The sequence below is a fragment of the Phoenix dactylifera genome, chromosome 2 (genome assembly GCF_051530095.1).
Source record: "Phoenix dactylifera cultivar Ajwa chromosome 2, Ajwa_hap1_PhDact_Kaust_v1.1, whole genome shotgun sequence".
NCBI lineage: Eukaryota > Viridiplantae > Streptophyta > Magnoliopsida > Arecales > Arecaceae > Phoenix > Phoenix dactylifera.
The window spans coordinates 57,962,063-57,988,454 of record NC_143191.1 but is presented as its reverse complement, the minus strand read 5'-3'; the positions used below and the strand labels follow the sequence as shown (position 1 = coordinate 57,988,454).

The following is a 26,392-nucleotide window of genomic DNA, read 5'->3' as shown; positions in this document are numbered from 1 at the left end:
TTGTTATAACTATTCTCATTCTAGGGAATGATCAATCAGGAAAATTATAAAGAATCTTGGTAGGATATACTAGGAAGGGAGACAAGAATATTTCTGTCAATCCTACCTCGTCAAGAAAGTTTTAGCTGGTGATGGCACTTCTGCTTGTATAGGAGGGAAAAAAAGAGGGAAGGATATGAAATTTGAAATGAACCTTGAGAGGCAAAGACGATAGAAATCGACCCCTCTCTCTCCTATTCTTTAAATAATTTTCTTCTTTTGCTTTTCCCAAGCATCGATCATGCAAGTGGAAAACACATCAGTTTCTATCATGCCTCTCCACTCTTTCCCTTGGCAACCTCAAGATGACCTCCATCTCAGCAGCCGAACCAAGATACGCACGCGCAGAAAGCAATGTTTCAAATGGCCCTCCATCGAACTGTAAGTAAAGCAGAATCAATCTAGGATGGTGCTTTTTGCTCGGAGTGATGGTGGGGTTGGTGTACTGTGGTTTCGGACCTAATAAAAGTTTTAATATCATTTCCAAGCAACAAAAATTATTTATTTAAAATTCAATGATATTGTGTTTTCATCATTTCGTATGATCGTCTTATAACGAATATTAATTTTGGTTTTTTTTTTATTTTTTTTCTTCAATTCGATAGAGAGAAATCCAACCCAGTTCACTAATAGATACGCATGTGAAAGTCCTAGCCCACACGATACGGGAGAAAAACATGCGTCCGGTGGTGGTGATTAATTTGGTCTCTGGACCCACCTTTTTAACGCTGAGAAATATTGGCAAATCCTAGTTGACCGACAGTGCAGTGTCCAGAGGGTGGGGAAACTGGTCTCTCAAATCCAACATCCTAAGGCCGGTGGAGTGGACTTGAGAATAATCCCAGACCAAGATAACGACAGCCATGAACGTTTTTAAAGAGTCAACTGCCTGGACTAGTAATATAATATTATATACTGCAGCATAATAATATAGCATAATTTAATATAATATAATATAATATAATATGATATAATATAATATAATATAATATTTATAGTATAATACAATAATAAATATATAAAATATTATAATTATTATCATTATATATTAATATTATTATTTTCTGTAATTGTTATATTTTATCATGGGTATTTTGGTCTAACAAGAAAAATTTTTATAACTCAAAACAGCTTTCCGACAGAGCCTAAAAGTACTTTTCTGGAGATGGAGCTTCTCCCCAAAAGCTGTTTTAGTTTTCTGGCGAAGCTAAAATATCTTTCCGATTTTTTATCAAACACACTTATTTCATCTAAAAGTATCTTTGGAGGGTCACCTTCTAAAAGCTCCGCCAAATGGAAACTTGGCTTCTGGTTTTGACGTTGGAATTCTAGTTTGGAGTATTTTCGCGTATTTAGGTTGGTATTTGCAGCACACTGCTAATAAATGTATTACATTTATTGCTCAATCCAACCTTTGCTTATAAATAGTAATACAACATTTATTTTCCTTAGAAGGCTGCCTCCGTTAAAATGTGTTTATGTATGTGTTGGGGTTGAAATTTGGCCTGAGGGTGACCACGCCGGAGGAAGCCGAGAAGATGCCGACTGAGATAAAAAAAGGGGGGCCACCTCCTACACTCCGAGGTACCTGCACAAAGTCTTGATCAGGGATTCCCGATGGTTAAGTTAGAGTTGATCAAACAATTTTTTTGGAAAACAGGTTCCTAAGTGTTTTTGATATGGCTTATTTATAGTCCTTACAATGGTGCCCAAGTGGCTGCGGTATGCTCCATCATTATCATGGGAGGAAATGGTCTTGGCCAAGTGGCGTGTGGCCAAGGCCAGGGCTCCTTTAAGGCACACGATTTGGGCAGTCCTTGTGCACGTCATGATGTGGCAGATTATGGTCCATCCTCATCATGGGAGAAGATGGTCTTGGCCAGGTGGCATAGGCCAGGGCTCGCGGTCAAGGCCAAAGCTTACTTGAGGCACATGGTTTGGACAGTCCTTGTGCATGGCATGGTGTGGCTGGGTATGGCCTTTGGTAGGTATAGCATGGTATGACTCCTGGTAGGCGTGGCATGCTTGGAGGCCACGGCATATGCTTGGTGAGATCGGCCTGGCCTCTTGTCGAGGTCGGCTCGGCTTTCGGCAGGGCCCGAGGTCGGCTTGACTTTTAGTGGGGCTGAGGCCTAGCCTGCACGGTAAGAATTGGATGATTCCATGCTGGAGTAGGACAATCCATTTTGCCTTCCATCAGTATGTATGTATATGAAAAAAATTTCCATCACAACCATTTGCCGCGTGAGTAATTTTTCTCTTTCACCATGCGTTCCACGTATGCCCAACATAGAACTCGCTCCTGCACGCACAACCTCTTTCCTAGATCCCTCGATCTTATCTTGGATCTCCAAACGGTCCCCAGGAGCCAATGAAGGTAAGAAGTCTCGTTGCATTAAAGGATAAAGACCTTCTTTCCGAAATCATCCATCAGCTCCCCGTACAGAAGGGCGGCCGATCCGCCGTATCAACACCACTTAAGGAAAACACTTAAATCCTCGCGTTCAATTACTGCACTCAATCTGGGGCCCACTTTCTGGAAACAAGAAACGAAAAACGCCAGGAAACCCGCGTCCTCCCATCCGAAGGCACGCATATCAGTCCTCTTTTATCTATATTTTTCATTTTTGGAAGGAATGGTAGGTAACCTTTGTTTTCTGCACATTTTCCTCACTGTATCTAAATTTCTTGAAAGGACTGCACAATTTTTTTTTATATATTTTCATTCTATATTTTTGGTCGGATACGTTCTCTCTTTTCCAACCTGTGACACTCTATCACTATACATAGCCGGCCTTCTGTCTCTTCTGGACTGTCCTGTCTCCGAGGTGAAACAATCTGACCCTCCCCAGCTCTTTCATTTCCCTTTCTTCCGTGCCTACAGAACCAGGAGGACGAGGAGGAGGGAGAGAGGGGAGGAGAGAATCCAATAACCCATGAAGGCTTTCCGGGTTGTTGGGCTACTTGTGCTGGTTGTTGTGAGGTGCGTTCAGGGCTATGACTACTTGGATGGAGTTAATGGGAGTGCCCCTCAGCCTCTCCTTGTAGATCTGACCCTCATTCGATCTGCTACCGAAAATGGGGCTGGTACGGTCTTTGCTGCCTCCCATACTCCTCCTATGTGTCCCTGTTTTGTTTGGTATAAATTCTGCTGTTCTTTTTTTCTAAACATTTCCCATGAATGACTTGCTGACATGCACTTTCCTTTTGTAATTATTTAAACTGTAAACTGTCTTTCATGTTATTATTGTTTATGATGTTCAAGAAATTGCATTGTTGTATATTCAGTTATTGGATATGCTGCTCTTTATATCTCTTAGTGGTTTGATCTGTGTTCTGCTGCTGTTAATTTCTTTTAAGCTTTAAAAATAAGTAGCCGGTACATATATCCTTAAATTTTTAATGCTCATTTGACTTGTTGGGGTCATTATGACTGCCTTTCTGTTATGTCTGTTTGCTTGTGTTTGAACAGGTCAATTTGCTGCTCCCCCATGATTTCCATCATGTCTGTCTTTCAATATGAATTTTCTTTCTTTCCTTGTTTTTTTTCCTTGGAAAGACATCCTTTTTCTAAAGTTATCTTTTATGGTCCACAATTTGGGTTCCTTGATCTGTAAATATATATACATGCATCCATAGATATTTTCATTTTTTTTAATATAATCAAGTTTTTTCTTCCCACCTTCCATGCTGGATCGCGAGATTCCTTTTGCTTGGCCATGTAATGTTTTTCAGAGACACATTTCTCCTCTTCATGGTTCTGCTTCTGTTCCGTGGTGTGGTTAGGGCTACTGGTTTTATCATTTCCTATGTCACCAGAGCTCCAATGGTTTCTCTTCCTAACTTGTAAATTTAGTTCAAGCTAGATTTTCCCAACAATGCCTCTCACCACGGGGTCTTCGTTTTCTCAAGATCCTTTTTAGCTGAAATACCATATTAATCTGATACCGTATTCAGGCAAGAAATTTTTGCAAGGAAAGCAATTCAATAACTCCTTGCGATTTTATAATCCATAACTAGTTTGAATGTTGTCTTACTTTATTAAATCTGAATCTCCTAGCGGGAAAAAAATATAAGCAAAAATATTTTGTTAGTATTAATGGTTTGTGAGAAAACGACCTCCAAATCATCACTTTCTTCTTCACTTTAATGTGGAATGAACTGATAAGACAGCAATCTAACCAGATCCTATATATTAAATTAAGCCTGTATCTTTGTTCTTTTGTACAGTCTTAAGGGTAAGAATTCAGGAAACACGGTCTAAAGTTTTTTTTTTTCTTTTGGTGCTATCCACTTCTTTTATCTCTCCTAGTGGTTTTCAAGTTAACCTCGAGCGAGTAGCTTGGGTGAAACAGATAATTACTCGTTGATCAATTGTCTTCTTTGGTGTGTGCAGTCTGTTTGGATGGAACGCCAGGTGCTTACCACCTGCATCCAGGGTCTGGATCAGGAGCAAACAGTTGGCTCGTTGAACTAGAGGTGAATGAATTACAGTTACAAAGTTAAAAAGGACTTGCAGTTAAAAAGTCACAAATTTTAATCCATGTGACCTGTAGCATGCTAGTAGTAGAGGTCACACTGATTATACACCCAGTTGATGCAACTACGAGCTGTAGATACATTTAACTTTTGCTCAAATTCAATTTTTGAAAACATTAGGGGGGAGGCTGGTGCAATGATATCAGTTCATGCGTATACCGCAAAACAACTAGTCGTGGTTCATCAAACTACATGGAGAAACAGATACCATTTACTGGAATATTGAGCAACAAACCCGAAGAAAATCCTGGTAATTGTTATCCAAAGCCCTTGCTTTTTTGTTTAGTACTGTAGCTTTTCTACATGAGGAAATAAACTGTTGGTGGTTGGTCGAATCTTGGACTCAATGTCATCTCCATTTTGGTTATAATGCTTCCAGACTTCTACAACTGGAACAGAGTTAGAATTTGCTATTGTGATGGTGCATCATTTGCAGGTGAAGGCTATAATGAGGTTAGTGGGATCACTTCTAAATTTCATTACAATTTCTTTGCTAGGAACTACAATGTAGTATCCACAGTCAATAGACTCATAATGATGTGACTAGTCTTCTATGATTATGCATTTTAATTTCAGCCAAATCGATTCCTATGAAGTAATGATCAGATACATATATATACCGATAGTTATAAATTGTTTGGGCTGTATATATAGGCTGCTGGCCTTTATTTTCGAGGACAACGTATCTTTTCAGCTGCAATGGAAGACCTGATGTCAAAAGGAATGCATTCAGCCGAGCAGGTTTTTCTTTTAGTATGTGATTTTGGACATGATTTCAAATTAATTCCGGATTTTATATAATTGGTGTTTCCAGGCCTTCCTTACTGGATGCTCTGCTGGGGGTCTGGCTTCCATACTACACTGTGATGAGTTTCGGGCATTACTTCCTGGAAACACTAATGTCAAGTGCCTAACTGATGCTGGATTGTTCCTTGATGTGTATGACTCACCTTTTTGCTTATTATAAAACAAATTTTCTATAAATTGATAAATGATCCAGCCTAACTTTTACTAATATTTGTTTGAATGTCTGCTATATTTATTTGTTTCTATATGCATTGCAGTACTGATGTAGCTGGTGCGCGCTCTCTAAGATCCTTCTATGAAGGTGTAGTAACTATGCAGGTAATCTCATCATCATTACTCTCATTTTATATGTTCAAGGACGATAGGAGTAGATAAAAGAGATACTAAAGTGGATCTTCCCTTCGATAAACTATGCTTAATATAATATGATGATAATTGAAAATGGGCTCTGCGCTTAACTATGACTTTCATATTGGCACCGTGTGCTCGTTTTTATCTGTATGGGTAGCAAGAATCTGCTTATGAGTGCATTATGCTGACATCTTTATTCCCTACTCATGAAAGGGAGTGGCCAAGAACTTGCCAGGATCTTGTACTGCCAAGATGGACGCAACTTCGGTAATCTTGGTTTCCCCACTAAAGATGTTCCTACAGAACTACTAAGAAATAGTGTGATCAAAACTTTTTTCCCTTTTTTTTTGCAGTGCTTCTTTCCACAGAATTTATTGAGCATTATTCAGACCCCAACTTTTCTTCTGAATGCAGCATATGATGTATGTCAGGTATATTTCAGCTTTAACTTGTAGTACGGGTCATTTTTATAGCAAGTTGTTTCACAGACCAATGGCAGATTTTGTTTTGACTGCTATTCTGGTGGGGCTTTATTAAATTAAATTTTCTTCTGGGTTTATCAATATGGACTTACGAAAATATAGGAATAGCTAGATTGCTTTCTTCCAGTCTTTTTTTCTTTCTTTTTATTTTGAGAAATTTTTTGCTTCCATTCTAACAAGTTGTTTTTCCACCTTCATTACGTCATCAGATTCGAAGTTTAACCTCCGAGAATGCTGATCCTAAAGGTTATTGGAAAGCATGCAAATATAATTATTCAGAGTGCAATGAAGATCAAATAAATTTTCTGCAAGGTACCTATTTGGGTTCTTTGTCACTACTTGGTTTAATATGCAATGTTCTGTTCTAACATGTAATTCATGCATGTTGTTGTTCAGGATTGAGGAACCAAATGCTTGACGCCACAAAAGGGTTCTCTAATTCCAAGCAAAATGGACTATTTATTAATTCATGTTTTGCTCATTGCCAATCAGAGACACAGGATACATGGTATGGAGATAACTCTCCAACTATCCAAAACAAGGTACGACCATATTTGGTAGAGATAACTTAGTTATATAGTAAAATGCTAAAATGTTAAAAATTATTTCCATGCATTTGATAAAGATTTGAGAAAATTAAACATGCTAACTATCTCCTTGTTTTCGAACTATCTCCTTATTTTCGGTGTCAGAGATAAATTTCATGGTAGACTATGATACTATCTATTAAGTGGGAGATGGAGTAATAAGTTCAACCATGTACAGATTTTTCTCATTTTTTTCTTTTTATTGGTCATGTTGAGTGGGCACTTTTCCTAGAATACCTAAATCCTTTGTAAAAGATTTTCAACATCAGAATTTAAAGTGGCTGTAACTTCATAACTAGGTTTTTCTTGATAGGAGCCTACTATTTAGAGATTAGTGTTAGATTGCTCCGATACCATATTAACACAAAAGGTAGAAGATGAAATCTCTGTATATTGTATATAGCCACCAATATGCACATAATATATAGCCTAACCAAGGTACGCCGAACTGGTATCGGGACCCGTATAGGTTGGCGCTCGGTACAGTTCGGTACTGTACTGAATTGGTAGGGTGTGCCATAACTCAACTTTTCAGCTTTCTAAAAGACGGAAATAAGAGATTAAGAAGGTCAGACTTTTGGCTCTTGTACATATAGTCACCAATATGCACATAATATATAGCCTAACCAAGGTACACCGAACCGGTACTAAGACCTGTATCGGTCGATGCTCGGTACGGTTCGGTACCGTACTAAACTAGTAGGGCGTGCCAGTTCACCGATCGGCACACCTATTTTTTTTAGTTCTCAAAAAAATTTAATTGGTAATCATTCTTTTTAAACTTTTTCAATAAATTTAAGTCTAATTTAATATTTTTTTGATGTTTCTATGATCTCAGTTTAACCTAGATGATACATCTTATTGCGCTTTAAAATGATACAAATCATAAAATAATCAACATAAAATATCTTTAAATCAAGTAGTGACGTAAAAATTTAAAAATAATACAATCAATTACATACATTTAATGTCCAACATATGTAACGACATCTAAAATTGGGTCCAATGGCGATGTCTTTCGCAGATATCCGGATTATCAGCATAGTTAGGAGGTACATCAGCCCACTCCTCTAACCAAGCGGCATTGTAGTACATATTGTCTGCTACATTCCCTGGGATATAACTGAAGTGGAATCAGGATCCAATAGCTCGCCACATATCTTTCTTCTTATCCTTTTTCAGCATTGAGTCAACCCTCTGCTATTTCGAATCTCTGTTGAGGAAGGTATGTGGATTTAAATTATGGATTGTTGTTAGTGGTGGAATATCTTTGGATGACTTCTTTCTGCTACCAAAAGCCTTCAGCATAGATGTAATCCGGCCATTGTTTCTGCTGACGGCCTTCCGACTGAGGTGGTCCTCCTGAACTGCTACTCGCAGAATCGGAGCTCGACTCGTAGACGAGGATCCAAATCGAGTCTTATGCCTAGCTACCTCATTCAGGTGCCACTGATCATTCGGGCTCGCCTGCATGGCAACCTAAATATATGCTTTTTCATTTAGAGCAGACGCATCCTTTGACTTCTGGAGTGATAGGAAGCTGGTTCTGCCGGTCAGCGATCCACCTCCGTCTTCTTCTTGGCAACCCTTATCTTCGCTGTTCTGAAATTAGCAAAGTGCTTCTTTATCAGCTGTCGAACTTTTTATGGGTATTTCTAGTACATAGATACGTCGGAATAACCACCAGCTAAGTACTGTTTGAATCTAGTTACCCCTCCTTCCTTGAACTCTATGTTGCACCAATTGCACTTTCAATGGTGTCGGCCTGAGAGCATTTGCCCATGATTTCAGCCAATGTCATGCTCCGGATCTTTTTTTTCGTGATGGCTCCATTCCAAGTTTATCAAGTACATCAATTTATCAACTATTTAAAAATAAAAAGATAATTTCTGACGAAGTTAATTTTTTTACTTTAAAAAATACATCAGATTTAACTAATTCATAACCTTAATTTTTCTTTATTTATTTATTTATATATTTTTAATTTTTTTTAAATTGAAAAATGTTTAAATATCATAAATTCAAAAAATATGATTTATACCTCAAAAATTACTTCTGAATTATGTAATATATACTACTAATTTTATCTATTTTTTGGTATTATTTATATATTTTATATTTTTTAAATTTAAAAATAATTTTTAAATATTATTATTTAAAAAAATAATTTTAGATCAGATCCATGTAGAACCAAATAATAGATGCGACATATATTTTTATAGGTCCTCGGGTATGCATCAAAGGCTACTTATTTCTTAATTTTTTTTCAAATTTAGGTCTAGGCCACTGTGTGCATTATCACATCAAAACTTGAATGAATGGATACTAAATTTTTATGGAGAGTAGCTTTTATGCCTCTAAATGTGTTTCTAATTTTTATATTTTTTATTTATTTTTTAAAAATTATTTTTTTAATCTATTTTTTTTAATTTTAAAAAATTATATATATTCCAAAAATTAAAATTTTTTATGTCAGCGTGTACATCATCTATAGATCTACAATATATAAAAAAAAAGCCCAAATCAAAAATTTTAATATGATCTTTTTTATTTTGCAATTTTTGAGTTATTTCTTCAAGCTCTCCATAAAAAAGGAGAAAAGGAGAGGAGAGAGAAAACACACCTTATTTAGCCTTAGATCTTTTTTCTGATAGCTTGAATCGGTGTTGTTTGTGAATTTTTTAGAAAGAAAAAGCGGTGGAGCCGCTTTCAATTTGTGTTGGAAAGGCCTTGGAAAGGCCTTCTCGGGCCTTTTCAATATAAAAGGCATCAGGTGCCAGTGGCAATAATGCCATACCCAATCTGGTTCAAAATCGGGTTGATTCTATACAAACCAGCAGGTTCACACCGAGGTGGCACCGAACCGACCGATTCCGGCCAAAACCGAATAGTTCTCATCTTAAAGGGGAGGCTAGTTACATAACTGCTAATATCTCCTGTGATCATTCAAAGCTATGCTGACACAGATTGAAATAAGAGATCTCGGTTAGTGCATCGTAAGGTACTTAGTTTTTGGTAGCCAAAAAAATAGTGCAATCTTCCCCTTTTTTCCTGCATTAATGACTTAAATCTCTTCATTGCTTCTTTTTAAGGACATGCCAAAAAATGGAGGAGCTGAAATTCCAAAAATTCCTAGATCTTTTACTCAGAATGATCATTCTTCTGGATCAAATCAGCATTTTAAACACGTAGAATTAAACGGAAGCAGATGTGTACACCAATGAATGCTTGCTTAGGAAAGACTGAGATGTGACTGCTCCTACATCTGTTGCCTTTAGATATAAATTTTGATTTTTTTGTATTTAGATTCTCTTGATCTTGTGAAAAAATAAATGAGATGGAAAAGTTTTCTGTTTAGCCTTCTACATCAGCATGTTCTTAGCTACTTCATCTATGAAACCAGAATTCTTTCTCCATTTCTGTTTGACAGAGGTTTCCTTATCTCACCTATTATCTTTACATTGGCTGTTCATGTGCAGGGGATTGCAAAATCTGTTGGTGACTGGTACTTTGATCGAGCTGAAGTCAAGGCAATAGACTGCCCATATCCTTGTGACAAGACATGCCATAATCCTGTATCTTGTTAAGATTTATTCAATTATTATCAAAATATTAGTCTGATTGTAATTTGTTGTAACTGCATATTCATAATAAGGTCAAAGAATAACAAAATAGTATTTCAGAGGACGGTGGTAGATGTGGTGTGGGTTTTGTGATTTGAGATCATTAGCTCAGGCTGATTGCGACAGGGGAGCGTCGCATTTTTGATGAGTATGTCCAAGTGGCGGAGCTGCGCGCAGTGTGGGACGGCCTCGTTCATACCAAAGTGCACATAGGGGCTCAGCGTATTCTGTTGGAGGGCGATTCGGCCACAGTTTTGAGTGGAGTTAGGGGTGGGCATGCCGGGCCAGATCTACACCCACTAGTCTGGAATGTCTGCCACCTGTTGGGGAGTCTCGACTCATTTGGGGTCGTACATGTATTCCGCAATGCGAACAGTGCGGCGACTGAGTCACCTCTTTCGTAGCACATCATTCCGAAGCCTTCTCTTCGAATGGCACTGACTTCATTCCGTGGGGATTGGCCATGTTTTGTATTTGGATTCTTCGAGGCGTACTCACATTTGAATGTCGCGAGATGCCGGTACAACAACAAAAAAAAAAAAACAAAGCAGAAGCAAAAATAAAATTCTGCTTGTGCAAGTGACATGCTGGCTCTTCCACCATCCAACATATATCCTTTATTGACTATATTCAAAGAGGAAAGGTTATAGAAGTGTGATAGTTGTAGTAAGAAAGATTTTGATGCATTCTTGATGACCATTTAAGTTTGGTCAAGATGAATGTATTTGAGCATCTTGGCAGGGTTACTATTGTGAGGATCCATGCGGGCATATATTTAGTCTCATATCGGTTATGCGGTGGATAGATCATGGGTACTTATACAGGATCAAGAAATTCAAATAATACCTTCTGGCTAGTCATTTTGGATGAAATTTTGAGTTGTTATAAATGGTATCAAAGCAGATCCAGCTTATAACCTATGTGGACTAGGAGACACTACAACACGGTTCTGTTTAGACTGATCATAGACTGATCGTGGTGTTTGTGATTAGATTTGAATAAATTTAAACTTTTAGTCTGATAAGCACGTTAGAGCTTAAACATGAGAAGTATGTGAAGATCCGTGTAAGCATGTGTTTAGTTTCATATCAGTTATTCGTTGAGTAGATTTTGGATACTTATAAAGGATCAAGAAATCCAAATAATACCCTGTAGCTAGCCATTTTGGGTGAGATCCTGAGTTGTTACAACTATTCTCATTCTAGAAAATGATCAATCACTATTCTCATAAAAAATCTTGTCAATCCTACCTCGTCAAGAAAGTTTTAGCTGGTGATGGCACTTCTGCTTGTATGAGAGGGGAAGGAGGGGAAAAAAAGGGGGAAGGATATGAAATTTGAAATGAACCTTGAGAGGCAAAGACGAATAGAAATCGACCCCTCTCTCTCCTATTCTTTAAATAATTTTTTTCTTTTGCTTTTCCCAAGCATCGATCATGCAAGTGGAAAACGCATCAGTTTCTATCATGCCTCTCCACTCTTTCCCTTGGCAACCTCAAGATGACCTCCATCTCAGCAACCGAACCAAGATACGCACGCGCAGAAAGCAATGTTTCAAACGGCCCTCCATCGAACTGTAAGTAAAGCAGAATCAATCTAGGATAGTGCTTTTTGCTCGGAGTGATAGTGGGGTTGGTGTAGTGTGGTTTCAGATCTAGTAATGGTTTTAATATCATTTCCAAGCAACAAAAATTATTTATTTAAAAGTCCATGCTATTGTGTTTTCTTCATTTCGTATGATCGTCTTATAACGAATATTAACTTTGGTTTTTGTTTTATTTTTTTCCCTCAATTCAATAGAGAGAATCCAACCCAGTTCACTAATAGATACGGGAGAAAAACATGCATCCGGTGGTGGTGATTAATTTGGTCTCTGGACCCACCTTTTTAACGCTGAGAAATATTGGCAAATCCTAGTTGACCGACACTGCAGCGTCCAGAGGGTGTTGAAACTGATCTCTCAAATCCAACATCCTAAGGTCGGTGGAGTGGACTTGAGAATAATTCCGGACCAAGATAACGACAGCCATGAACGTTTTTAAAGTCAACTACATGAACATCTTTGCTCTTTCATGTGATGTGGTGCTATTTCAAAAACTACTCGACTAGGAAGACACTTAAGAGCCTCTTCTTCATCATATTTAATTATCTGTCATCACATCAAGAAATTACTCCCAATCAACTCCGGGTTGATCAGGAAAAGATTGACTCTTAATAAAAGCCATTAACCTTAGTCTAATCTTTCATTAAAAAAAAAATTAGAAATGGACTTAGGCCTCATTTGGTTGAGCTGTTGGCAGTAGAGCTTTTGGAAGTAGAACTTTTTGAAGTAGAGTTTTTATAAAAAGCTATTTGCTGTTTGGTAATTACATTTCTAAAATGATGTGAGACTTTAATATATTTAGTGAACAGACTGAGAAAGTACATTTGATATGACAAAATGACCATAAAAAATATTACATAGTATTATACAACAGAGCATAATAAAATATAATATATATTAATACATAAATATATAATATAGTATAATATTACTGTTATATAATATAATACTATTATAATATAGTAATATAATATATTGTGTACTATAGCATAATAATATAGCATAATTTGATATTATATAATATAATACATCAATGTATTATGATATAATGTAATGTAATATTATATTTATAGTACAACATAATAATAAATATATAAAATATTATAATTATTATAATTCTATATTAATATTATTTTCTGTAATTGTTATATTTTATCATTGGTATTATAGTCCAAAAAGAAAAAAATTTATAACTCAAAATAACTTTTCCAGGGGCTTAAAAATATTTTTTTTGGAGATGGAGCTTTTCCAAAAAAAAAAAAGTTGTTTTAGCTTTCTGCCAAAGCTAAAATAACTTTTCAATTTTTTTACCAAACACACTTATTTTATCTAAAAGTGTCTTTGAAAAGCCAGAAAGGAGGCGCTCCAAAAACTCCGCCTAATGAAGCTTTGCCTTTTTATTTTGACGTTGCAATTCTAGTTTGGAGTATTTACTCGTATTTAGGTTGGCGTTTGCAGCACACTGCTAATAATTGTATTACATTTATCGCTCAATCCAACCTTTGCTTATAAGTAGTAATAAAAAATTTATTTTCCCTAAAAGGCCATCTCCGTTAAAATGCGTTCGTGCATGTATATGAAAAGAAAATTCCATCACAACCATTTGCTGCCTAAGTAATTTTTCTCTTTCACAAATGCGTTCCACCTATGCCCAACATGGAACTCGTTCCCGCACACAAAATCTCTTTCCCAGATCCCTCGAACTTATCTTCGATCTCCGCACGGTCCCCAGGAGCCAAAGGAGGTAAGAAGTCTTATTGCATTAAAGGATAAAGATCTTCTTTCCGAAATCATCCATCGGCTCCCTGTACAGAAGAGCGGGCGAGATCCGCCGTTTCAACGTCATTTAAGGAAAACATTTAAATCCTCGCGTTCAATTACTGCGTTCAATATGGGGCCCACTTTATGGAAATAAGAAACGAATAACGCCAGGAAACCCGTGTCCTCTTTTATCTATATTTTTCATTTTTGGAGAGAATGGTTACCTTTGTTTGCGGCACATTTTACTCACTGTATCTAAATTTCCTGAAAGGACTGCATTATTTTTTTTTTAATATTTTCATTCTATGTTTTTGGTCGGATACCTTCTCTCTTTTCCTGCCTCTGAGACTCTCTCCTATACATAGCCGGCCTTCGGTCTCTTCCCCTGTTCTTTCATTTCCCTTCTTCCGTGCCTACAGAACCAGGAGGAGGAGGAGGGAGAGAGAGGGGAGGAGAGAATCCAATAACCCATGAAGGCTCTCTGGGTTGTTGGGCTACTTGTGCTGGTTGTGGTGAGGCGCGTTCAGGGCTATGACTACTTGGATGGAGTTAATGGGAGTGCCCCTCAGCCTCTCCTTGTAGATCTGACCCTCATTCGATCTGCTACCGAAAATGGGGCTGGTACGGTCTTTGCTGCCTCCCACACTCCTCCTATGTGTCCCTGTTTTGTTTGGTATAAATTCTGCTGTTCTTTTTTTCTAAATATTTCCCATGAATGATTTGCTGATATGCAATCATTAAAACTGTAAACTGTCTTTCATGTTATTATTGTTTATGATGTTCGAGAAATTGCATTGTTGTATATTCAGTTATTGGATATGCTGCTCTTTACATCTCTTAGTGGTTTGATCTGTGTTCTGCTCCTGTTAATTTCTTTTAAGCTTTAAAAATAATTAGCCAGTACATACATCCTTAAATTTTTAATGCTCATTTGACTTGTTGGAGGCATTATGGCTGCCTTTCTGTTATTTCTGTCTGCTTGTGTTTGAACAGGTCAATTTGCTGCTCCCCCATGATTTCCATCATGTCTATCTTTCGATATGATTTTTCTTTCTTTCCTTTTTTTTCTTGGAAAGACATTCTTTTTCTAAGTTATCTTTTATGGTCCACAATTTGGGTTCCTTGATCTATAAATATATACACATGCATCCACAAATATTTTCATTTTTTTTAATATAAGCAAGTTTATTGTTCCTACCTGCCATGCTAGATCGCGAGATTCGTTTTGCTTGGCCATGTAATGTTTTTCAGAGACACATTTCTCCTCTTCATGGTTCTGCTTCTGTTCCGCGGTGTGGTTAGGGCTACTGGTTTTATCATTTCCTATGTCACCAGAGCTCCAATAGTATCTCTTCCTAACTTGTAAATTTAGTTCAAGCTAGATTTTCCCAACAAGGCCTCTCACCACGGGGTCTTCGTTTTCTCAAGATCCTTTTTAGCTGAAATACCATATTAATCTGTTACTGTATTCAGCCAAGAAATTATTGCAAGGAAAGCAATTCAATAATGCTTTGCAATTTTATAATCCATAACTAGTTTGAATGTTGTCTTGTTTATTAAATCTGAATCTCCTAACGGGAAAAAATATAAGTAAAAATATGCTGTTCCAAGTTAATCAGAAAACAGAGCATTTCTATTTGAGCACGAAGTATTAATGGTTTGTGAGAAAACGACCACTGAAACATCACTTTCTTCTTCACTTTAATGTGGAATGAGCTGATAAGACAGCAATCTAACCAGATCCTAGATTTTAAATTAAGCCTGTATCTTTCTTCTTTTGTACAGTCTTAAGGGTTAGAATTCAGGAAACACAGTCTAAAGATTTTTTTTTTCTTTTGGTGCTATCCACTTCTTTTATCTCTCCTAGTGTTTTTCAAGTTAACCTCGAGCGAGCAGCTTGGGTGAAACAGATAATTACTTGTTGATCAATTGTGTTCTTCGGTGTGTGCAGTCTGTTTGGATGGAACACCAAGTGCTTACCACCTGCATCCAGGGTCTGGTTCAGGAGCAAACAATTGGCTTGTTGAACTAGAGGTGAATGAATTACAGTTACAAAGTTAAAAAGGACTTGCAGTTAAAAAGTTACAAATTTTAATCCATGTGACCTGCAGCATGCTAGTAGTAGAGGGCACACTGATTATACACCCAGATGATGCAACTACGAGCTGTAGATACATTTAACTTTTGCTCAATTTCTATTTTTGAATACATTTAGGGGGGAGGCTGGTGCAATGATATCAGCACATGTGTATACCGCAAAACAACTCGTCGTGGTTCATCAAACTACATGGAGAAACAGATACCATTTACTGGAATATTGAGCAACAAACCCGAAGAAAATCCAGGTAATTGTTATCAAAAGCCCTTGCTTTTTGTTTAGAAATGTAGCTTTTCTACCTGTGGAAATAAACTATTGGTGGTTGGTCGAATCTTGGACTCAATGTCATGTCCATTTTGGTTATAATGTTTCCAGACTTCTACAACTGGAACAGAGTTAGAATTCGCTATTGTGATGGTGCATCATTTGCAGGTGAAGGCTATAATGAGGTTAGTGGGATCACTTCTAAATTTCATTACAAGTTCTTTGCTGGGAACTACAATGTAGTATCCACAGTCAATAGACTCATAATGGTGTGACTAGTCCTCTATGATGATACATTTTAATTTCAGCCAAATTGATTCCTATGAAATAATGATCAGATACATATATATACCGATAGTTTTAAATTGTTTGGGCTGTATATATAGGCTGCTGGCCTTTATTTTCGAGGACAACGTATCTTTTCAGCTGCAATGGAAGACCTGATGTCAAAAGGAATGCATTCAGCAGAGCAGGTTTTTCTTTTAATCTTACTCCTATATGTTATTTTGGATATGATTTCAAATTAATTCCGGATTTTATATAATTGATGTTTCCAGGCCTTTCTTACTGGATGCTCTGCTGGGGGTCTGGCTTCCATACTACACTGTGATGAGTTTTGGGCACTACTTCCAGCAAACACTAAAGTCAAGTGCCTAGCTGATGCTGGATTGTTCCTTGATGTGTATGACTCACCTTTTTGCTTATTATAAAACAAATTTTCATTGGTTGCCAGGAAATATTTTATTTACTTTATTCTATCTTTTTCTGAATGACATTGCAATCTTCCGTAATTATGTGAACGGACACTTTAGTGATATGCTATAAATTGATAAATGATCCAACATAACTTTTACTAATATTTGTTTGAATGTCTGCTATATTTATTTGTTTCTATATGCATTGCAGTACTGATGTAGCTGGTGGGCGCACTCTAAGATCCTTCTATGAAGGTGTAGTAACTATGCAGGTAATCTCATCATCATTACTCTCATTTTATATGTTCAAGGATGATAGGAGTAGATAAAAGAGATACTAATGTGGATCTTCCATTCAATAAACTATGCTTAATATAATATGTTGATAATTGGAAATGTGCTCTGCGCTTAACAATGACTTTCATATTGGCACTCTGTGCTTGTTTTTATCTATATGGGTAGCAAGAATCTGCTTATGAGCGCATTATGCTGACATCTTTATTTCCTACTCATGAAAGGGAGTGGCCAAGAACTTGCCAGGAACTTGTACTGCCAAGATGGACGCAACTTCGGTAATCTTGGTTTCCCCACTAAAGATGTTCCTACAGAACTACTAAGAAATAATGTGATCAAAACTTTTTTCCCTTTTTTTTTGCAGTGCTTCTTTCCACAGAATTTATTGAGCATTATTCAGACCCCAACTTTTCTTCTGAATGCAGCATATGATGTATGGCAGGTATATTCCAGCTTTAGCCTATAGTACGGGCCATTTTTATAGCAAGTTGTTTCACAGACCAATGGCAGATTTTGTTTTGACTGCAATTCCTAGTGGGGCTCTATTAAATTAAATTTTCTTTTGGATTTATCAATATGGACTTACGAAAATATAGGAATAGCTAGATTGACTGCTTCCATTATTTTTTCTTTCTTTTTGTTTTGAGAAATTGTTTGCTTCCATTCTAACAAGTTGTTTTTCCACCTTCATTACGTCATCAGGTTCGACAAAGTTTAGCCACCAAGAATGCTGATCCTAAAGGTCATTGGCAAGCATGCAAATATAATTATTTGAAGTGCAATGATGATCAAATAAAGTTTCTGCAAGGTACCTATTTGGGTTCTTTGTCACTGCTTGGTTTAATCTGGAATGTTCCATTCTAACATGTAATCCATACATGTTGTTGTTCAGGATTCAGGAACCAAATGCTTGACGCCACAAAAGGGTTCTCAAATTCCAAGCAAAATGGACTATTTATTAATTCATGTTTTGCTCATTGCCAATCAGAGAAACAGGATACATGGTATGGAGATAACTCTCCAACTATCCAAGACAAGGTACGGCCATATTTGGTATTCATTTCTGGTTAGAGATAAATTAGTTATATAGTAAAATGCTAAAATGTTAAAAATTATTTCCATGCATTTGATAAAGATTTGAGAAAATTAAACATGCTAACTATCTCCTTGTTTTCGAACTATCTCCTTATTTTCGGTGTTAGAGATAAATTTCATGGTAGCCTATGATACTATCTACTGAGTAGGAGATGGAGTAATAAGTTCAACCATATACAGATTTTCTCATTTTTTTTCTTTTATTGGTCATGTTGAGTGGGCTCTTTTCCTAGAATACCTAAATCCTTTGCAAAAGATTTTCAACATCAGAATTTAAAGTGGCTGTAACTTCATAACTAGGTTTTTCTTGATAGGTACCTACTATTTAGTGTTCAGTGTTAGATTGCTCTGATACCATATTAGCACAAAGGTAGAAGATGAAATCTCTATATATTGTATATAGTCACCAATATGCACTTCAATATATAGCCTAACCAAGGTACGCCGAACCGGTACCGGAACCCGTACCGGTCGACGCCCAGTACTGTTCACCTTTTTTTTTGAGTTCTCAAAAAAAATTAATTGGTAATGATTCTTTTTGATCTTTTTCAATAAATTTAAGTCTAATTTGATTTTTTTTTTATATTTTTTGATGTTTCTATGATCCTAGTTTAACCTATATGATGCATCTTATTACTTTAAATTGATACAAATTATAAAATGAACAATATAAAATATCCTCTAATCAAGTAGTAATGTAAAAATTAAAAATAATACAATCAGTTACATACATTTAAAGTTCAACATACAATCGATATCTAAAATCGGATCGAGTGGTGATACCTCTCATAGATATCCGAATCATCAGTATAGTTAGGATTTATATTAACCCATCCCTCTAACCAAGCAGCGTTGTAGTACGTATTGTCTGCCACATTTACTGGAATGTGGCTAAAGTGGAACTAGGATTCAATAGCTTCAAATCTTTGTTAGAAAAAGCATGTGGATCTAAATCATGGATTGCTGCTGCCGGTGGAATATCTTTGGATGACTTTTTTCTACTACCGAAAGTCTCCAACATAGATGCAATCCGACCACCGCCTCTGTTGATGGCCTTCCTGACTGAGGTGGTCCTTCTGAACTCTAGATCTAGCCTACTACTTGTAGAACCGGAGCCCGACTCGTAATACAAGGGCCCAAATTGAGCCCTATACCTGGCCACCTCATCCTACTGCCACTGATCATCTGGCTCGCTGGCATGTTAGCCTGGATCTTGCCTCCTTGTCATCTAGAGCGGATGCCTCCTCTGACTCTTTGGAGTAATAGAAAGGTGGTTCTGTCTAGGGGTAGCCCAATGTATTTGGAGGCCTAAGGCGAACTCACTAAAGGAGGCCTTTTAAAAAAAAAATAAAAAAAAAATTAATAAGTGTAAAATACTTTAAAAATTCATTTAAATCCCACCATCATCTTTATTTGAATCCAAAATGAAGATAGTTAATTTGTTTCTTAAACAAGAGAAATGTTCAATTGGCAAGCAATTTGCTTAATCAAAATCCAAGTCTGTCGGCAAATAGGATCAAAAACTCAAGTACGTACTTCTCAGCTAGGATTCAAATCAAAGCCTCTAATAATATCTACCAAGAGGTTTAAGCAGCACTGTAGTAGGTTGAACTGGGCCAACTGGCAATTCTATTTCGACAAAAGTCTTCGAAAACTGAGTAGTATATAACAAAATACTCCAGCCCTTGAGAATTAGAGGTGGTCTTCTTTGTGTTGTTGAGTCAAATAATCCAAATCAATTTCCAGATACATGGATAAAAAATTTTGCCCTATCCTAAAGCAGGTCGAGTTGTAGGATTAGGCCTGGCTTGTACCTATTCCGTGTATGAATCTGACTCTTTTGTGAACCCTGAATGCACCATTTTGCAGAACTAGCCTAGGAGTTACCCAATAAACTGATAAAGAAATCCCCTTCCTCCAAAACTTATATTAAAAAAAAAAAAATCCTTCTCCGCTTCTCGGCAGCAAAAAAAATAAATAAAACTGCTAGATTCCGGAGTCCCTAGGGGCCCGGACCCTTGCCCCTTGCCCCTTACCCCTTGGTTGGAAGACTGAAGTCAAAAAAAAAAAGGAAACCGGAAGTCGGAAGCTCACCTGGAGAGGGCGGAGGACCGAGAAGGAGAACTGGAGAAGAGATGCCAGCGACGCCGCCTCCCTGATCCCTCGTCACTTTCTTCGGCCGAGTGCAGAGTGCCGGCCCGATGAGGATGATGGCGAGTGGGCCAGTGGCGAACGGGCGAAGTGAGACTATGAGAACCAAGGACGGCGAACGGGCGAACTGGCGAAGGACGGAAGTCGGAACCCGGAAGAACTAAGGAGGACCGACTACCGAGGATGGAGGAACTTAGGAACCGAGGATCAGGAAGGAACTCAGTTATTCAAGAACCGAAGAAGAAGAGATGAAGAGTTTAGAACTTTAGAGGGCCTTGGACTCTGATTATATGGGATTCTGGATCTGGTGACTACGGCGGATGGTCGGATGGAGAAGACGAGCTACGCTGGAGAACTAAGAAGACGATCTATGGATGGGGGACGGCTAAGACGTCTTGTCCCGTAGGCCGTAGGCCGTAAGCCGTAACCCCGTTGGCCACGGTGCCACGCCTGGATGCTTGGATCGTAGGGTTAGGCAGAGTTACAAACCTACGCTGGAGCAACTCTCCCGGAGGCCTTCCTTTGGGCCGAGGCCTTAGGCGACCACCTCGATCATCTAAGGCTTGGGCCAGCCCTAGCTCTGCCGCTCGACGGTCTACCTCCATTTTCTTCGTAGCAACTCTCTTTGCTGCTCTGAAATTAGTGAAGTGCTTCTTCATCAACTGTTAAACCTCTTGTGGGCATTTTCAGCATATAGATACATCAGGGTAACCACCAATTAAATACTGCTTCAATCTGGTTAACCTTCCTTCCTTGAACTCTATGTTGTATCAGTTGCACATTCAATAGTGTCGGCTCGAGAGCATTTACCTATGATTTTTTGAACTCCTCTTTTCTTGATGGCTCCATTCCAGGTTATCAAGTACGTTAGTTTATCAATTATTTAAAAATAAAAAAAATAATTTACGATGAAGATAATTTTTTTATCTTAAAAAATACATCGGATTTATCTAATACATAACCCTAATTTTTTATTTATTTGTATATTTTAAATAATCTTTAAATTTAAAAATATGTTTAAATATCATAAAGTTCAAAAAATTGATTTATACCTCAGAAATTACTTCTGAATTATGTAATACGAACTACTAATTTTTTTCTAATTTTTGGTATAATTTTTATATTTTATATTATTTTCGAATTTAAAAATAATTTTTAAATATTAATATTTAAAAAAAATAATTTCAGCTCAGATTATATAGAACCCAACAATGAATGCTACATATGTTTTTTTTGGGCCTTCGGGCATGCATCAAAGGCTACTTCTTTCTCATTTTTTTTCAAATTTAGGCTTAGGCTACTGTGCGCATGATCACATCAAAACTTGAATAAATGGACACCAAATTTTTATGGAGAGTAGTTTTCTTGCCTTTAAATACGTTTCTAATTTTTTTACATTTTTTATTTTTAATTTATTTTGAAAAAATTATCCTTTTTAATCTAAAATTATATTTTTAATTTTAAAAATTATATATAATTTAAAAATTAAAATTTTTTATGCTAGCGTGTACATCATCCATAGATCTACAACATACAAAAAAATCAAGCCCAAATCAAAATTTTTGGCATGATCTTCTCTTATTTTGGAATTTTTGAGCTATTTTTTCAAGCCTTCCATAAAAAAAAAGAAGAAAAGGAGATAGAAAAGAGGAAGCACACCTTATTTAGCCCAGGATCTTTTTTTTAATAGCCTGAATTAGTGTTGTTTGTGTATTTTTTGGGTGCATTGGGAAGGCCTTCTTGGGCCTTCTCAATGTAGAAGGCATCAGGTGGTAGTGGCAATAATTTCATGCCCAATCCGGTTCCAAACCGGGTTGACTTGGTACGAACCGGCTGGTTTGCACCGAGTTGGCACCGAACTGACCCGTTTCAGCTGGCTCAATAGCCGCTCCAGCTAGAACCGAATAGAATTGCCGAACCGATCCGGTTTTGCACCAGGTCGGCTCGGTACTGCCTGAACCGGGTGATTCGGCCCGGTTCGGCAGACCCTAAGCCTAACAATGTGCCTAATAAATAAAGAGTACCAAGACTAATAAGGAAATATTAATCATATTTGGACTAGTATAGTAGTCCGATAGTAAAAATGCGTAACAAAAGTGATGCTCGTCTTAAATATGGTTAGAAGAATCCGAAACAAATTTCAATTCATGGGATTGTCCTTGTCCTGCTTATCCATGGCAATGTCTGAGTGTCAAGGCTGATGCTGTACGATTATCTAGTAGATTTTTTTCTTCCCCTTAGTTTCTTAGAAAGATCCAAAAATTAGTTGACATACGAACAACCCAAAGAAATGAGGTAGATTCTCATCTTAAAGGGGAGACTAGTTAAATGCTAATATCTTCTGTGACTATTCAAAGCTATGCTGACACAGATTGAAATTAGAGATCTCGGTTAATGTATCGTAAGGTGCTTAGTTTTTGGTAGCCAAAAAAGTAGTGCAACCTTCCCCGTTTTTGATCCTTTTTTCCCATTCCACTAGCGAAAAACAAGAAATTCTCTTGTCTCACCAAGGAGGAAAGGAATTAAAAAGAAAGAGATTGTTCTTTCGTTGTCAATCGGAGGAGTCAGTGTCGATTTTGAAATGTGGTTTCATAATCTGGCTTAAACTTTAGGCATTGGTCTTTCCTTTGCCCCTTTGGGCAGCCCTGGGGTTGTTCCTCCCTCTGCACTGCATTAATGTCTTAAATCTCTTCATTTCTTCTTTTTAAGGACATGCCAAAAAATAGAGGAGCTGAAATTCCAAAATTCCTAGATCTTTTACTCAGAATGATCAAATCAGCATTTTAAACACGTAGAAATTAGACAGAAGCAGATGTGTACAGCAATGAATGCTGAGATGTGATTGCTGCTATATCTGTTGCTTTCAGATATAAATTTTTATATTTTTATATCTAGAGTCTCTTGATTTTGTGAAAAAGTAATTGAGATGGGAATGTTTGCTGTTTAGCCTTCTACATCAGCATGTTCTTAGCTACTTGGTCTATGAAACCAGAATTCTTTCTCCATTTCCGTTTCACAGATGTTTGCTCATCTCACCCATTATCTTTACATTGGCTGTTCATGTGCAGGGGATTGCAAAGTCTGTTGGTGACTGGTACTTTGATCGAGCTCAAGTCAGGGAAATAGACTGCCCATATCCTTGCGACAAGACATGCCATAATCTTGTATCTCGTTAAGATTTATTCAATTATTATCAAAATATTTTTCCGATTGTAATTTGTTTTAGCTGCATATTCATAATAAGGTCAAAGAATAACAAAGCAGAAGCAAAAACAGAATTCTGCTTGTGCAAGTGACATGCTGGCTCTTCCACTGTCCAACATATATTCTTTCCTGATTATATTCAAAGAGGAAAGGTTATAGAATTCTGGTAGTTGTAAGAAAGATTTTGTTGTTTTCCTTCTTGATAACCATTTAAGTTTGATCAAGGTGAATGTATTTGAGCATCTTGGCAGTTTTACTATTCTCATTCTATGGAGTGATCAATCAGGAAAATCATAAAGAATCATGGTAAGATATATGAGGAAGACAAGAAAATTTCTGGCAAGTAAGTTTACCCCATTACCATTGCTCAGAGAAGTTTATCCTGGTCCCAGCTTTCCCTAGAAGTTTCTGTATGCATGCAAAATCATCCCTTAATTTTTTCAATGCTTCCTTTCAAACATTAAAGCAAGGAATAATATGATATGCTTAGGAGTATACTAGGTATAATGCACATGTTGATGCACGTTGCAACAACTAATGATTTCAACTATATGATATATTTTAAAGATGCATGAACTGACTGCCAATTTGCTTTCATTATGAAATTGTTTAAGATTTATTTGGTATACTACGTTCCTCATGTAGATTAGCTTTTGTTTTGCTATAACCCAGAAATGACTATTAATCTGCAATTTTGAGGATGTAGGACTCTTCTTATGCATTGAATCATGAAAATTGCAACTCAAAAGGGAATTTTTCTCTTCGACAACTCTCTTTTGGACTTCTTTATGTCTACTTATGAGACCAGCAATCTTAGGATCCTTCCCCATATAAGTTTAGCATGTTTCAGGCATCTAAGAAGAAATCTAATGAAGGTTATTATGGGAATTGGAAACTTGGGAAAGATAGCTGCTTTTATATAGTGTTAGGATTTATATTGTCAATTTCTGATGCTATTGGTGGCGCATCACCCCAGCAGCACGTCTATTAACTGAAATAGAGAACTATGTTTGCAACTAAAAATGGGCTGAAATATTTTTAGGGAGAAGTTAATAAGAAACAAATGCGTCTCAGTCCAAAGGTAATCTGCCTGACTTCAATTTCCTAAATATAATCCTTGTTATTTGGTGACTGTTGTCCTGCCACTGTTTTTCGCCAAGTGTTCTTGTTGCGGGATGTCCTATCTTTGTACCTGTTTGTCGTAAAATTACTCTCATATCAGAGAAAGGTATAGCCAATTTATGAATTAGAGGCCATAATTCAATATTTTTATTTTTACTTTCTCAGGTGAAAGATTCAATAAACTTGTAACAGGGAGACAGAGCTTAGTGGCAACAGTGCCACAACACAAGAGGTGTACAGATTTACTCCTAGAGGCCCATCTGAGTTTCTCAATTTCTCCTAATAATATGATGTCATTCTCCCTGGGGTGGTCCTTGCTTGATGCTTGTATTGAATCTCCCCCACTCATATTAGATTATGGCCACTTAATCTGCCAAACAAGGAGGGCCTCTTAGTATGACCTGCTTCTACTTGACGTTAATTAGAGCTTTTCATCTTTTGCCTTCTTCCATTTATATGAATATCAGAGTATGTTTACGAGTGTCCTTTTCTTCTCCTTAAAAACAATTAGCAGATGAGGGAATAAAACATGTAGACCTGAGTATGATACATATGGTTTTTTAATTTTCTATGATCTATCTTTGATTCCCAGGGAGGGCCCTTGTTACCATTTTCCATCGTAAGCCAGTTGTCTGTCTTGTGCCAGTTTGTGCCGAAAAAGATGAATTGAGTAACTTGGGTTCGCAACTTAGCATGACATTAACATCTGCATGTTTCTTTTGCCTCCCCTGCTTGAGTTTGTGCCTAATGATAGCTCATTGGATGGCAATTCTACTTCGACCTGTGCTTCCAAGAATTTCAATGGATGAAGGTAGCAGTGCCTGTAATTTCCGGTTTCAGTATTCTTCAATATCACAAATAAGCTATCAGATAAAGTTATGCCAAGCTAAATTCAGCTCAGGAAACCTACTGAATTTTCATCTCTCATCCATATTCTGTTCAGTAGGATAACCTTTTCTTTGAGCTCTCGTGGCCTTCATGCAGTTATGCAGCCAGTGCTGCATAAACAATCCGCTCATGTTTCACCTGTGCCTGCGGGTACTTTGCAGTCAAACTGGTAGCGTCCTTTAGGCTTGCCTCATCCCCTTGAAAGAGGCTTGCACTGAACTTTCTTAGATGTTCTTATCCTGTTTCCAATTCAAATCAAATGGTTCGTTGTATTTAGATTCTTTTGGTCTACTGTTTTTTTTGTCGCTTAACAAAAAGAATCTACCAACATGGTTCGCATGCATTGGAATAGACAAGAAGACCAGCATAAATTAAATGAGCTGAACAAACCTGTTTATACAGCAAAGCAGCCATAGCTGTTCCATATAGCATGTCCCCACCATGGTTGTGCTCGCTCGATGTTCACTTTTTCTTCTTTACCATGCCATCATCAAATATTTTATCATTACTTCATCTGTTATTTCTGAAGTTCATGTTTTAAATTTCCATTTAATGAATGGGTGTCTCGTTCAATTGATTAACGCACATTAGCGTGTGATGGTGTCCCATCCCTGTCAATCCTACCTCGTCAAGAAAGTTTTAGCTGGTGATGACACTTCTGCTTGTATAGGAGGGGGGGAAAACAAAAGGAAGGATATGAAATTTGAAATGAACCTTGAGAGGTAAAGATGATGGAAATCGACCCCTCTCTCCTCTGTTCTTTAAATAATTTTCTTCTTTTGCTTTTCCC

At 37.1% G+C, this 26,392-nt stretch overlaps 2 protein-coding genes and 1 long non-coding RNA gene across 5 annotated transcripts; 2 read left to right on the top strand and 1 right to left on the bottom strand.

The window, feature by feature from the left end:
* Positions 1 to 2,753: 2,753 nt before the first annotated feature.
* Positions 2,754 to 10,492, top strand: LOC103720137 (pectin acetylesterase 12-like). Of its 3 annotated transcripts, XR_606082.6 has the most exons (13): positions 2,828 to 3,126; positions 4,436 to 4,518; positions 4,699 to 4,828; positions 4,958 to 5,031; positions 5,233 to 5,319; positions 5,393 to 5,517; positions 5,643 to 5,703; positions 5,950 to 6,003; positions 6,090 to 6,167; positions 6,428 to 6,530; positions 6,615 to 6,760; positions 7,830 to 8,030; positions 10,285 to 10,492. XR_606082.6 is itself a non-coding variant. In XM_088717177.2 (12 exons), exons 1-12 carry the CDS (start codon positions 2,976 to 2,978, stop codon positions 10,390 to 10,392), a joined length of 1,200 nt encoding a protein of 399 aa, XP_088573303.2. In that variant the 5' UTR covers positions 2,754 to 2,975; the 3' UTR covers positions 10,393 to 10,492. The 3 variants fall into 3 exon arrangements, 2 of the variants coding, with proteins under 2 accessions (XP_088573303.2, XP_026665432.2); XM_088717177.2 differs by lacking the exon at positions 7,830 to 8,030 and having other exon boundaries at positions 2,754 to 3,126; XM_026809631.4 differs by lacking the exons at positions 5,233 to 5,319; positions 7,830 to 8,030.
* Positions 10,493 to 14,007: 3,515 nt separating this feature from the next.
* Positions 14,008 to 23,849, top strand: LOC103720135 (pectin acetylesterase 12). Its single transcript, XM_008809711.6, has 12 exons — positions 14,008 to 14,412; positions 15,743 to 15,825; positions 16,007 to 16,136; positions 16,265 to 16,338; positions 16,540 to 16,626; positions 16,711 to 16,835; positions 17,060 to 17,120; positions 17,367 to 17,420; positions 17,507 to 17,584; positions 17,845 to 17,950; positions 18,035 to 18,180; positions 23,457 to 23,849. Exons 1-12 carry the CDS (start codon positions 14,262 to 14,264, stop codon positions 23,562 to 23,564), a joined length of 1,203 nt encoding a protein of 400 aa, XP_008807933.3. The 5' UTR covers positions 14,008 to 14,261; the 3' UTR covers positions 23,565 to 23,849.
* Positions 23,850 to 25,383: 1,534 nt separating this feature from the next.
* LOC148714976 (uncharacterized) lies at positions 25,384 to 25,757 on the bottom strand. Its single transcript, XR_015975914.1, has 2 exons — positions 25,625 to 25,757; positions 25,384 to 25,535 (listed from the first exon to the last, which is right to left on the bottom strand). It is a non-coding gene; the product is annotated as an uncharacterized LOC148714976 (long non-coding RNA).
* Positions 25,758 to 26,392: the final 635 nt, after the last annotated feature.

Excerpts from the sequence above, each read along its gene's own strand:
- LOC103720137 (XM_088717177.2), top strand. The coding sequence starts at position 2,976 with ATGAAGGCTTTCCGGGTTGTTGGGCTACTTGTGCTGGTTGTTGTGAGG. Across the intron at positions 5,320-5,392 it reads GAATGCATTCAGCCGAGCAG|GCCTTCCTTACTGGATGCTC; the intron begins GTTTTTCTTTTA and ends TGGTGTTTCCAG. Across the intron at positions 5,704-5,949 it reads AAGGTGTAGTAACTATGCAG|GGAGTGGCCAAGAACTTGCC; the intron begins GTAATCTCATCA and ends TACTCATGAAAG.
- LOC103720135 (XM_008809711.6), top strand. The coding sequence starts at position 14,262 with ATGAAGGCTCTCTGGGTTGTTGGGCTACTTGTGCTGGTTGTGGTGAGG. Across the intron at positions 17,421-17,506 it reads CCAAGATGGACGCAACTTCG|TGCTTCTTTCCACAGAATTT; the intron begins GTAATCTTGGTT and ends TTTTTTTTGCAG. Across the intron at positions 17,585-17,844 it reads CAGCATATGATGTATGGCAG|GTTCGACAAAGTTTAGCCAC; the intron begins GTATATTCCAGC and ends TTACGTCATCAG.